The sequence below is a fragment of the Cetorhinus maximus genome, chromosome 24 (assembly GCF_964194155.1).
Source record: "Cetorhinus maximus chromosome 24, sCetMax3.hap1.1, whole genome shotgun sequence".
Classification (NCBI taxonomy): Eukaryota; Metazoa; Chordata; class Chondrichthyes; order Lamniformes; family Cetorhinidae; genus Cetorhinus; species Cetorhinus maximus.
In genome coordinates, this window is record NC_135902.1 from 15,585,075 (window position 1) to 15,599,027 (window position 13,953).

At 45.8% G+C, this 13,953-nt stretch overlaps 1 protein-coding gene across 1 annotated transcript in view; it reads right to left on the bottom strand.

The window, feature by feature from the left end:
- Nucleotides 1-13,953, bottom strand: part of cacna1g (calcium channel, voltage-dependent, T type, alpha 1G subunit) — a 1,015,897-nt gene that overhangs the window by 168,932 nt on the left and 833,012 nt on the right. Inside the window, exons 17-18 of the mRNA XM_078570777.1 lie at nucleotides 9,875-10,321; nucleotides 8,730-8,830 (exon numbers count right to left, since the gene is read on the bottom strand). Of these exons, the coding sequence (XP_078426903.1) occupies nucleotides 8,730-8,830; nucleotides 9,875-10,321 (548 nt within the window). The remainder of the gene's footprint in view (nucleotides 1-8,729; nucleotides 8,831-9,874; nucleotides 10,322-13,953) is intronic.

Here is a 13,953-nt window from a genome sequence, read left to right on the forward strand (position 1 = left end):
AGATACGCTCCCTTGAAAGTACATGCACATCGCATCACAACACCAGTCCCCCTTTTTTCTGAACTAGAGGTTTACCATTAGAGAATCAAATTATTTACATCAAAGAAAAGAAACTAACATTGTGTCTGAATATAGCGTTATGCAAAGCAATAAATTCACAAGTCTCTGAAATGTTTTCGCAGTTTGCTTATCTGTCCAGACTTAGTTATGGTGATCTTGGTTGGAGACTGTTGTATGTTTTCAGATGGCTGGTTATTGGTAGGGATGCTGCGTTTGGGTTGAATCTTGGACTGTGTTCTATTTGCAATAGAATTACTCGATGTTTCTGGCTGTGGTATTGTTCTGATTTAGCATCCGTTTCTTTGCACTGTCATGCCATTTGGTGTTCGTACTTGATATGATCTTGGTTCTGGGCATATGCTGATGATTTCTGCTGCATTCCGCATGCTGTCAGTTGGGTGTTGTACTCGAAATTTTTGTCCGACATTTTGGTTACCTGCATGCCAGTCATGGGCATCTTCCATCTTCCCCTTTTTTCAATTAAGGCATCATGTATGCCTTGGAGTATCAACGAGTGATAACTGGGGGGTATTGCCTATTTGTCTGCTGAGGATTAATTCCACATTGGTTCCGCAGTATTATGAAGTTTGCATGTTTGTATTGGGTACACATATTTGGTTCCAACTGTGCTGTGTAGCCTGTCGGCTAATGATCCACGTTGCAGAGATAGGTGGTCTTCTCCCAGTGTAAATACAGGGTTTCCAATGGCGCTCCTTGTGGTCTGTGGTCCTCATTATTGCCTTGACAATACCATAGATGGTGACTAAGGACAGATACCTGCACGCTGGTAGGCCTATGATCACTGGGTCCATGATTTCCACAACATAAAATCCTGGGGTGACCAGGGCGAGTTGTTGTAGCAACACTTGAGTGTGATAGATCCCAGAGACACAATCTCTGAGCCATTGTCGGCAGTGAGTTGGTTGAATCATCATTTGCCACTCCTGTGGGTACATACATTTCATTGTGCAAGGTGGAAGGATGTTTGTTCCTGTACCGGTATCTAGTTTTGCATACAATTTATATGGCCTTGCATCTGTGGGCATTTAATCTGGATGGTGACAAAAGCTTCTGTTGGTACCACTTGTTAATAGGATCCACTTAGTGAAGCTGAAACCAAGACACTGAACTTGTCTTTATTGAGAGAATTTATTGACTTGTTCAGCCTCACAACTCTCCTCCCACTCAACTCAGAGTCCCAGCTATCCCCTATTTATATGTGCTTAAAGACAATTAATGCCCAACACCTGTTTCTCTTAACCTTAACAATGACATTAAGAAACCTTAACAATGTAATTAACAAGACATTAACAACACTGTACCAATACATTTTTTGATGTTCACTGTGCTGAATGTCTGCTCACTTTGTGTATTGATGGTCTTGTTATCCTCATTATCTGACCATGTAGCTTGGCTCGACATTTCATGGATCCTATTAGGACAATGCCTATTATGTGCTCTTGGTTGATTGGAATGCTGTACCTGTCTGGCCTCTGGTTGTGTCTTCTCATGATATCGAACCACTTGTTTGGGCCTCTGTTTTCTGCATTGGCATTTCCAATGTCCTCTGGTGCCAAATGTCTTGCATATTATTGAAAGCTACACAATTTGTGGGTGCATTGCTAACTAAGCTTGCCTGCATTGGCAATCCTGCCAATGGTGGACTAATTATGCATAGCCTGTTGACTCTGTCTACCCAGTAGTGTGGCTTCATACTTGTGTCTGCTTTGCAGTAATGTTTCCACACTGTAACCTTTGGGTTGGTCCATGAGGTATTTTTGGAATGCTTCTAATGGGGTGGATGCTGTCATGAGCTCGATTATTCTGTTGGCTTGATCAGACACTGCAAAGTCGTAATCACACACCTTGCCTCTGCACCTACTTATGAATTGATCAAAGTTGGAAGACATGAATTCCAGATGGTGTAGTCAGAAGTTGAGCTTCACATGCAGTAGATCTTCAAGTGATGACCATACATTGTCCGGATTTTTAAGGCATCGTCATACACACTTGAAGTGTTCAATCCATGGAGGCCTTCATTGCTTATGACAATTTAAAATTTTTATTGCTTGTTTGCCTGGTTCGGGGATATTAAGATCCAGAAAACACAGGTCTACGCGTTATCTGAATAAAATAAGCTCAGATAGGAGGTCTGCTGCCTTCCAATTAATTGCTGGAATTTTTTGGGTCATCTTCTGGTTTTTTGGCAAGATTACTAGGGGTATCTGGAACAGGACAGCTATTCAGGCTTCCTTACAGCCCTTCAGAATTTAGTTTCGCTCTCTCAGCCTTAGCTGGTCATAGGTTGTTGCTTGACTGCAATGGTGGCACTGTTGAGCTCTGGTTCTGGTTTCCAGGGCTCGCTTTAGGTTCCACACAAAACAATGATTCAGGCAAAAAAATGAACTGCAGGCTTCAAAAGGATATTTTAAACAGTGAAAAAACACTTCTTACAGCCTTTGTCTAGGTTTGTCTAGTTGTTAGGAGCAATTACTGGATGGGCTGTTCTTCCCTAGCCCAGATGGCAGTGTTTTAATCTCCACCACCCCTGCACCAACCCCCCCGCCCCCCCCCCGACTTCCTATAGGGGCAGCAAGCAGCAGTAATGGATTCCTCTCTCTGTGGAGTTCTGCTTAAAGCTAAACCTTCTAGAGTTGGCTATTTAATCTCTGTTCCTGCACAAACTTCGGACCTTTCCCTAGTTTGTACAATCTTTCTAGGACCCGATGTCCGCTCTCTGGCTGGAATGAAGTGTGATGCCCCAGAACAAAGTTACAGTGTGTAGGATCCATGCAGTGCTGCAGAATCACTTATACATGGTGAGCTAGAGATTGATAGTGGTTTCCCTTCCACACCAGTGCTTCTGCTGCATGTGAGAGGGTTGAGGCTTGTATACTTCTTAGTCAAATCTTCAAAAACCACGCTGCCACTATGTTACATTCTTCTATTCAACATAAATGTACCAATCAAGGATTGGTAAAACAATAATGCGGGTTCTTTATTAGAAGATAAGACTATTTGCACATAATGTTAACTGGGAGGCTGTGAAGCAGATCTGACCTCGACTACTGCCACTGTATAATGAGTACAGATTCATGGGTCACACCACACCCTGTGTCAAGGTGGGTAGTGATTGACAGCAGTTTAAGATATGCTCTCTTAAAGGAATATGTGCATCATATCACACCAAATGCCATCGGATCTTTTACATCCACATGAGAGGACAGATAGGACCTTAGTTTAAAATCTCAGTTAAAAGACAACACCTCCAACTCCCTCAGTGCTGGCATTGGAGTTGCCAACCTAGATTATGTGTTCAAGGCTGGAATTTTTTGCAGAGGCAGTGGCCCCGCCCTTCCAGCTGAAAAATCAGGGGTGAGCTTGCCTCCACAGGGTGAGTAAGCCATGGCTTGATTTTATGGTTGTCAGGCTATTAAGCGGCTAAGGTCGTGATTTCTGCCTCCAGTCCCAGCAGCTCCACTGGAAGCGGTAGCCACTTCTGGGACTTCAGGCAGTCACCATAAGGAGCAGCATGGAGGCAGACTTAAAGTTGAGTTGGGGAGGCTAGCCAGGACCAGTCAGGCAGGGTGCCCAAGCAGGATGGACCCCCTGAGCCTGCAGCCTGGCTGCCAGTGTTTACCATGTGGCCTGGGAACCCCGCCGCTGGTAAAATACTTATTGGCCACTTAAGAGTCTCAATTGGCCCAAGAGTGGGCGCACTCCTTGCCATCTCCTCCACTGCTGGTAAAGTGGGTAGGCGATAGGAATGAGGCCCCTGCCATGCCACCCAATTTTATGGCACCCCACCTTCCAGCATGCTCCTGGTGGGGTTGTGGGGTGGGGTGGGGGGGGGGGGGGTGGGGGGGGGGTGCGGAGGAAGGCGGGTGTGGGGGCACATAAGAACACACAATTCTGGCCTAAATCTCTGGAGAGGGATTTGAACCCATAACCTTCTGACTCAGAGGCAAAATTAATGCCAACTCAGCTGCACAGAGCTGCTCAAGGTTTGAGTATTGCTGAAAAAAGAGACATGTCGAAGCTTTTTGTCTTGCACTCATCAGGACACTCGCAAGAATACCAATGTAAGGGGATACAACAATTTATACTGAATGTGAAGAGAGTGTTGATTGATTGGCAAGTGGCGTTGCCAATCAGCACTCTCTGTTGACTTTGCTGTTTTGGATTATGAGTAACTGTTAAAAATAATCATCTGGTATCTTTTCAAAATTTAATTTCGGAGTCTGAAAAATTATTATACTGTTTGCAGCTCATACTCCTTACGATGTTTGCCTGCCATCCAAAATTGAAATTGTTTTCAAATCAGTAATTTGAAACCATGATTATACTGCACTATGCACATTGGTGCAATGCCCAGATAAAAGCGTGACCATCCCATAAATCTCACCTTTGATGCCAATGAAAGAAGCAAGGTTACTGGGAGAACCAAGATGAGCTTTCAATCACATATCTGTGCTGTCACTAAGGCCACTAATTCCATCTCCCCAACATTGCCTGAATCCATTCTTGCCTCAGCTTTTCTGCTGCTGAAATCCTCATCAGTGCCTTTGTTACCTCCAGACTTGACTATTCTGATACAATCCTTATCGGCCTCCAGCATTCTACACTCTGTTAATTTAAGGTAATCCAAAACCCTAATGTCCGTGTCCTAACTAAATCCTGTTCACACATCACCCAAGTCCTTGCTGTCCTTGAGAAGATGGTGGTGAGTTGCCTACTTGAACTGCTGCAGTCCATGTGGTGTAGGTACACGCACTGTGCTGTTAGGGAGGGAGTTCCAGGATTTTGACCCAGGGACAGTGAAGGAATGGCGATATATTTCCAAGTCAGGATGGTGTGTGACATGGAGCGAAACTTCCAGGTGGTGGTGTTCCCATCTGTCTGCTGCCTTGTCCTTCTAGATGGTAGTGGCTGTGGGTTTGGAAGTTGCAGTCTAAAGAGCCTTGGTGAGTTTCTGCAATGCACCTTGTAGATGGTACACACTGCTGCCACTGTGCGTTGGTGGTGGAGGGAGTGAATGTTTCTGGATGGGGTGCTAATCAAGCAGGCTGTTTTGTCCTGAATGGTGTCAAGCTTCTTGAGTGTTGTTGGAGCTGCACTCATCCAGGCAAGTGGAGAGTGTTCCATCACGCTCCTGACTTGTACTTTGGACACGCTTTGGGGAGTCAGGAGGTGAGTTACTTGCCACAGGATTCCTAGCCTCTGACCGGCTCCTGTAGCCACAGTATTTATATGGCTAGTCCACTCAGTTTCTGGTCAATGGTAACCCCCAGGATGTTGATGGTAATGTCATTGAATGTCAAGGGGCGATGGTTAGATTCTCTCTTGTTGGAGATGGTCATTGCTTGACACTCGTGTGGTGCGAAGGTACTTGCCACTTGTCAGCCCAAGCCTGGATATTGTCCAGGTCTTGCTGCATTTGGACATGGGCTGCTTCAGTATCTGAGGAGTCGCGATTCATGCTGAACATTGTGCGATCATCAGCAAACATCCTCACTTCTGACCTTATGATGGAAGGAAGGACATTAATGAAGCAGCTGAAGATGGTTGAACCTAGGCCACTACCCTGAAGAACTCCTGCAGTGATGTCCTGGAGTTGAAATGATTGACCACCACCTTCCTTTGTGCTAAGTATGACTCCAGCCAGCAGAGAATTTTCCCCCGATCCCCACTGACTCCAGTTTTGCCAGGGATTCTTGATACCACACTCGGTCAAATGCTGCCTTAATGTCAAGGGCATTCACTCTCACCTCAAACTTGAGTTCAGCTCATTTGTCCATGTTTGAACCAAGGCTGTGATGAGGTCAGGAGCTGAGTGACCCTGCTGGAACCCAAACTGAGCATCAGTGAGCAAGTTATTGCTAAGCAAGTGCTGCTTGATAGCACTGTTGATGACCCCTTCCACCACTTTACTGATGATGGAGAGTAGACTGATGGGGCCGGGTTAGATTTGTTTTTTTTTTCTTGTAAAGGACATACCTGGGCAATTTTCCACATAGCTGGGTAGATGCCAGTGTTGTAGCTGTGCTGGGACAGCTTCGTTAGTGCGTAGTAAGTTCTGGAACACAAGTCGTCTGTACTATTGCCGGAATATTGTTGGGGCCCATGGCCTTTGCAGTATCCAGCACCTTCAGCCATTTCTTGATATAAATCGAATTGAATCGAATTGGCTGAAGATTGGCATTTGTGGTGTTGGGAACTTCCGGAGGTGGTTGCAATGAATCATACGCTTGGGACCTCTGGCTGAAGATTTGTTGCAAATGCTTCAGCCTTATCTTTTGCACTGATGTGCTGGGCTCCCCCATCATTGAGGATGGGGATATTTGTGGAACTTCCTCCTCCAGTGAGTTGTTCAATTGTCCACCACCATCATGACTGAACGTGGCAGAACTACAGAGCTTAGATCTGATCCATTGGACATGGAATTGCTTAGCTCTTTCTATCACTTACTGCTTACGCCGTTTAGCACACAAGTAGTCCGGTGTTGTAGCTTCACCGGATTGACACCTCATTTTTAGGTATGCCTGGTGCTGCTCCTGGCATGCCCTCTTGCACTCTTCATTGAACCAAGGTTGATCCCCTGGTTTGGTGGTAATGGTAGAGTGGGGGATATGCCGGGCCATGAGGTTACAGATTGTGGTTGAGTACAATGCTGATGGCCCACAGTTCCTCATTGTTGCCCAGTCTTGAGTTGCTAGATCTGTTCCATATCTATCCCATTTAGCACGGTGTAGTGCCACACAACGCAATGGAGGCTATCCTCAATGTGAAGATGGGACTTTGTCTCAACAAGGACTGTGCGGTGGTCACTTCTACCAACACTGTCATGGACAGATGCATCTGTGGCAGGCAGGTTGGTGAGGATGAGATCCAGTATGTTTTTCTGTCTTGTTGGTTCGCTCACTACCTGCCGCAGACCCAGTCTAGCAGCTATGTCCTTTAGGACTCAGCCAGCTTGGTCTGTAGTGGTGCCACTGAGCCACTCTTAGTGATGGACATTGAAGTCCCCCACCCAGAGTACATTCTGCACCCTTGCCACCCTCAGTGCTTCCTCCAAGGGGTATTCGACATGAAGGGGTGCTGATTCATCAGCTGAGGGGGGAAACAATACATGGTAATCAGCAGAAGGTTTCCTAGCCTATGTTTGACCTGGTTTCATGAGACTTCATGGGGTCCGGACTCGATGTTGAGGATTCCCAGGACAACTCCCTCCCGGCTGTATACCAGTGTGCCACCACCTCTGTTTGGTCTGTCCTGGTGGTGGGATAAGACATACTCAGGGATAATGATGGTGGTGTCTGGGACATTATCTGTATGGGATGATTTCAGGAGTATGACTATGTCAGGCTGTTGCTTGACTGATCTGTGAGACAGCTCTCCAAATTTTGGCACAAGCCCCCAGATGTTGGTAATAGGATTTTGCAGAGTCGACAGGGCTGAATTTGCCATTGTTATCTCTGGTGCCAAGGTCAATGCCAGGTGGTCCGTCCGGTTTTATTCCATTTGACATTTTTTTAGCGGTTTGATACAACTGAGTGGCTTGCTAGGCCATTTCCATTTTAAGAGTCAACCATATTGCTGTAGACCTGGAGTCACATGTAGGCCAGACCAGGTAAGGACAGCAGATTTCCTTCCCTAAAGGGCACTAATGATCCAGATCGGTTTTTACAACAATCAACATGATTTCATTGTCATCATTAGGCTCCGTATTCTAGGTATTTTATTGAATACCCAGGTCCCCAGAGCATTAACCTGGGTCTCTGGATTACTAGTCCAGTGACAATAACACTAGGCCATCGTTATTATTCTGGTAAGTAAATCAGAACTATTCAAAGTCTCTGACTTTAACTCAGAGTTTCGGAAGGTGCAGGGTAATTGCCCAACGGAAGTCCAAACTTCCTGGGCAATTCCCCTGAAGTCCGTTTGTGGGGACTTCCGAAGGGTCCCCCAGTGTATCTTGGGGGTATGATCATCTGGAGATCGAAAGGTCTGGGCTGAGATATTTGTACTCCACTAACTCCGGCCTCATGGGCATCCTCAATTTTAATTCCTCCACCATTGGTGACTGTGCTTTGAGCTGCCAAGGCTCCGAAACTCTGGAATTCCCTTTTTAAATCTCACCGCCTGTCCAGTCTCAGTCTCTTTAAATATCACCGCCTGTCCAGTCTCAGTCTCTTTAAATCTCACTGCCTGTCCAGTCTCATTCTCTTTAAATCTCACCGCCTGTCCAGTCTCATTCTCTTTAAATCTCACCGCCTGTCCAGTCTCATTCTCTTTAAATCTCACCGCCTGTCCAGTCTCATTCTCTTTAAATCTCACCGCCTGTCCAGTCTCATTCTCTTTAAATCTCACCACCTGTCCAGTCTCAGTCTCTTTTTAATCCTTCCTCTTTGACCTTTGGTCATCTATCCAGACATCTCCTTACATGGCTTGGTGTTGGATTTTGTTTGAGTACGCTCCTGTGAAACGCTCTGGGATGTTTTACAACATTTAAAGTGCAATTTGTGTTACTGAGTAGAGTCAATGATCTGCTATTTTTCTAACCCCTTTGTTCTGCTTTTGCAAAAAAAAAAAGAAACATTTCCATTGGGTTTCTGGAAATTCGCTCCTTCTACTCAACAGCACAAAGCCCATTGTTCTTAGTTTCTTACTTGGACTGTGGTGGGAAGAGGTAGAGAGACCAACCCTCACGCTCCTTGAAACAAGGTGGCAGCCTGGCTTGAATCCACGCCTGCAACCGTGCTCTTTTACTCTGTGAAAACAAGTTGGCACACATCAGTCCTGTTACCGGAATTTCAGATTCGGCCCGGGATTTTCCAGCCCCGTTGTGGCGGGACCTGCCGCGGGAAATTCGCCGGTCCTGCCAAAAGTCCATCAGCTTTCGGCCGGACCGGACGATCCCGGCGGTGGGCGGGGCCGGAAAAATCCCGCCCTGGGTTTCATTCCTGTCACTGAAAACGGAAGGTTTCACTTTGAAGATCAGTATTCAATGTGCTTCCTTGTTGCAGTGATGCAAGCAATAATAACCATAACTGATCCTCTTGCAATTAAGTACATATATAGTACCAACATATATAATGGAATTAACCCGGACTTCAAACTCTCAAATATGTTTCTAACAATGCAGAAGGAAATAATCCAGATTCAAATTGTTTCTGATGTGGAAACATCTGTTACAACTGCTTGTTTTGAAGCACATGCAGGCAAACTCACCAAACATGCCTTGCTGTTAATGCATTTGGTTCTGGAGAACTGTCTGATTTATTTGATTATCCGAAGAATCTACATCTGCTTCATCTCAAGTGGCTTTCAAATTTATTATATTTATGTGGACTGCCGGGAAACAATGAAAGAAATTGCATCAATTTCCTACTGAGGAATGTTCACTAAGAGCTAGAAAACTCAGATCAGAGTGAACCTGTTAACAACCATGGTGGGGAAGAAATGCAGATAGAAGATAAGAGGGAGAGCTGGAGACAGGGAGAAGGAGGACAAAAGAGAACGAGAAGGAGAGATGGACGCAGTGAGACAAATGGTAAGAGCCGTTAGAAAGAGCGGGCTTCCCCTCAGCACTTCCATGTTTCTCTACATCCAGTTGGCTCTCATTTTATGTCTGGGGTAGAGGAGAGAGTAGTGCTAAAGTAACCAAAAGAGAAAGAGTGTGACAGAACTTCCAGTCCTTCTGTTTACACCAGGTTCAAACTCTTGTCCCAAATAAAATATTCAAACATAATATGTGCAACTGACTTCTACCAAACATTGGTTTCTGCATTTTTCAATCATTGGTGTTGCTCACCATATCAATTTCATCTTCAGTATGTTCAAGCTCAGCTCTTTGCTCATCCTGATTGACCTGGTGCAGCACGGCAGCTGGGGAGGTTTTACCATTACAGTCCTGGCGATCCATTGGTGGGAGCCGGCTGCTGTGGATGCTGGGAGACCTGTGAAGACTAGGTACCTGGAGGGTGTCGGGAATGTCGATAGAGCCCTTTATCTCCAAAGATTCCACGCGCTGAGGGCCTGAGCCCTTCCCGCTACCTGCACGACTGGCTCTCTCGTCCTCTGATCCATCGCCCTCGTCGGAGCTCTCTTTGCCATCGCCTGAGAGGAGGGACTTCCGCTCGCCTGACTGATGCTTGCGCTTCAGGCTTTGAGCTCGGCCAAGGCTGTTCCAGCTTGAACGTCGGCTGTTCCAGCTGCTGGCTGTGCTCCAGGGGGCATAGGGGGAGCTACGTGCACTGGTCTGAAAGGAAAGTAGCACTGGATTAAAAGACCAATATATCTTACCAATAGTCCAGACTCAGAATGGGAACTCAAGGAAGATGTTAGAGAGTCCATAATGCCTGGGGTGGTGGTGGTGTGGGGTGGGTTTGTACCCTAGTAAGACTCAGCACATTCAATGAGAGGAGAAGGCCAGGCTATTATTCATTGTTGCTATTGTTACAATTCTAAAGAGGGTGCAGGAGCAGAGGGACCTGGGTATATATGTGCCTAAATCATCGAAGGTGGCAGGACAGTTGAGAGAGCAGTTAATAAAGCATGAAGCTTCCTAGGCTTTATTAATAGGTGCATAGAGTACAAGAGCAAGGAGGTTATGTTAAATTGGTATAGATCACTGGTTGGGGTATTGCATCCAGTTCTGGGCATCACACTTTAGGAAAGATGTGATGCATTAGAGAAGGTGCAGAAAAAATTCAGGAGAATGGTCCCAGGGATGAGGAGCTTTAGTTACATAGTTAGATTGGAGAAACTGGGGCTGTTCTCATTTGAGAAGAGAAGGCTGAGAAGAGATTTGATAAAGTTATTCAAAATCATGAGGGAACTGGACAGAGTAGACAGGGAGAAACTGTTCCCATTGGTGGAAGGATTGAGAACCAGAGGGCACAGATTTAAGGTAATTGGCAAAAGAAGCAATGGCGACATGAGGAAAAACCTTTACATGCAGCGAGTGGTTAGGATGTGGAATACGCTGCCTGAGTGTGGCAGAGGCAGATGCAGTTGAGGCATTCAAGAGGGAATCGGATTATTATCTGAAAAGGAAGAATGTGCAGGATTACAGGGAGAAGTGGGGGGGAATGGCACTAGGTGAATCGCTCAATCAGAGAACTGGTGCAGTCAAGAATGTCCGAATGGCCTCCTTCTGTGCTGTAACAATTCAGTGATTCTGTGATAGAGATCAAAAGGACATTGCATTAATTAGCTTGTTTGCACAGCCAGTGGAGGAAGGGATGGCAAGAGGGAGGAAAGGAGGTTAGATAGTAAGGAAAGCTTGCATTTCTATAGCGACTTCAACAACCTCAGGACCTCCCAAAGCGCTTCACAACCAAAAAGGTATTTTTATTTTAACTGCAGTCACTGTTATACTGTAAAGAAACACAGCATCCAATTTCCATACAGAGAACAGTAGTGAGATAATAACCAAATGACCCGTTTTAGCGATAAATATTGAATAACACATCAGAGATCGCTCTTCTTTCCTTCTTGGAAATAGTGCTGTGGGATCTTTTACATCCAATTGAGAGGACAGTCAGAGCTTCAGGTTTAATGTTACGCCTGAAAAATAGCACCACCAACAGTACAGCATTGGAGCGTCAGCCCAAATTTTGTGCTCAACAGAGGGAGTTTTAACGCCCAAAATTGGCCGGTGGGGGTGGGGTGGGGGGTGGGGGGTGGGTACGGCAGAGATGAACCAATGGAAAAATGGGGCCAACGTCACACGGCTGGAAGTCTCACTTCTGTTTCCACCTTCCTAGATATCCCGGAGGGTGAGAGAGAGCCGCCGGCCTCTGAACTGGCCCACATCTATGGTGAGACCAATTAAACTCCTAGTGAGTTTATTAAAAGCCCGTCTCCCACAACTTCTGCAATTTGGCTTCCGCCTTTGGCGCCCGGCACCCCCCTCACTCCACCACCTCCCCAACCACCACACTGTGAGGGTAAGCTCGGGGATGTGCGAGAAGGTGTTGCCATGGGCACCCGCCCTATTTTATGTGCTCCCCCCCCGCCCCCCACACAAACACACTCGGTGGGGGGCACGTAAAATACAGCCCCATGTCTGGGGCCAATCAGGGAGGTAGGAAGAGTTTAAAACGTTAGTAAAAATGCTTTTCAAAGTTTGAAGGGATTAATTTTTTCAAGTTGCCACAGCCCATTACAGGTCGGGGAAGAGCCAGCAATAAGAACTCAGGGGTCATCACTGTCCTGACATTGTGTGGATAGATGACAGGTGGCCTCCTTACTGATTCTGGGCAACACATCAAGATCACAAAAAATGGGAGGTGATGGCGAAGTGGTATTGTTGCTGGACTAATAATCCAGAGACCTGTGTTCGAATCCTGCCATGGCAGATAGTGGAATTTGAATTCACTAAAAATCTGGAATTAAAAGTCTAACAATGACCATGAAACCATTGTCGATTGTTGTAAAAACCCATCTGGTTCATTAATGTACTTTAGGGGAGGAAATCTGCCATCCTTACCTGGTCTGGCCTACGTGTGGCTCCAATTCCTCTGAACAAGGGCAATTAGGGATGGACAACAAATGCTGGCCTAGCCAGTGACACCCACATCCCAGGAATTAATAAGGAAAAAGGAGGGAGGGAGAAAACAGCGAGTTACAGACCCTTAGCCTAACATCATTAGCAGGGAAAATGCTACAGTCTATTATAAAGGACATGCTAAAAGGACGCTTAGAAAATATCAATGGGATTAGATAAAGTCAACATGGATTGATGAAAGGGAAATCATGTTTGCAAACCTACTGGAGTTTTTTGAGGACCTGACTACCAGAATAGACAAGGGAGAACCAGTGGATGTGGTGTATTTGGATTTTCAGAAAGTTTTTGACAAAGTCCCATATAAGAGGTTAGTGTGTAAAATTAAAGCACATGGGATTGGGGGTAATATATTGGCATGGATTGAGAATTGGTTAGTAGACATGAAACAGAGAGTAGGAATAAATGGGTCTTTTTCAGAGTGGCAGGCAGTGACTAGTGCGGTACCGCAGGGATCAGTGCGTGGGCCCCAGCTATTCACATATATCAATGATTTGGATGGGGGAACGAAATATAATATTTTCAAGTTTGCTGACGACATGAAAATTGGTGGGAATGTGAGCAGTGAGGAGGGAGTTAAGAGGCTTCAAGGAGATTTAGACAGGTTGAGTAAGAGGGAAAATATATGGCAGATGTGGTACAACATGGACAAGTGTGAAGTTATCCACTTCAGTAGGAAAACAGAATGACAATTATTTAAATGTGATAGATTGGGAAATGTTGATGTGCAAAGGGTCCTGGGTGTCCTTGTACACCAATCACTGAAAGCAAGCATGCAGATGCAGCAAGCAGTTAAGAAGGCAAATGGTATGTTGGCCTTCATTGCAAGAGGACTTGAGTACAGGAACCAGGATGTCTTACTGCAGCTGTACAGGGCCTTGGTGAGACCACATCTGGCGTATTGTGTGCAGTTTTGCTCTCCTTACCTAAGAAAGGATATACTTGTCACAGAGGGAGTGCAGCGAAGGTTCACCAGACTGAAACCTGGGATGGCAGGATTGTTGTATGAGAAAAGATTGGGCCAACTAGGCCTGTATTCACTGGAGTTTAGAAGAATGACAGGAGATCTCGTTGAAACATATAAAATTCTGACAGGGATGGACAGACTGGATGCAGGGATGATGCTTCCTCTGGCTGGGGGTCTAGAACATGGGATCACAGTCTCAGGATACGAGGCCATTTAGGACTGAGATGAGGAAAAACTTCTCCACTTGGAGGGTGGTGAATCTGTGGAATTCTCTACCACAGAAGTCTGTGGAGGCCAAATCGCTGAATATATTTAAGAAGGGAATAGGTAGATTCCTGGACTCTAATGGTGTCAA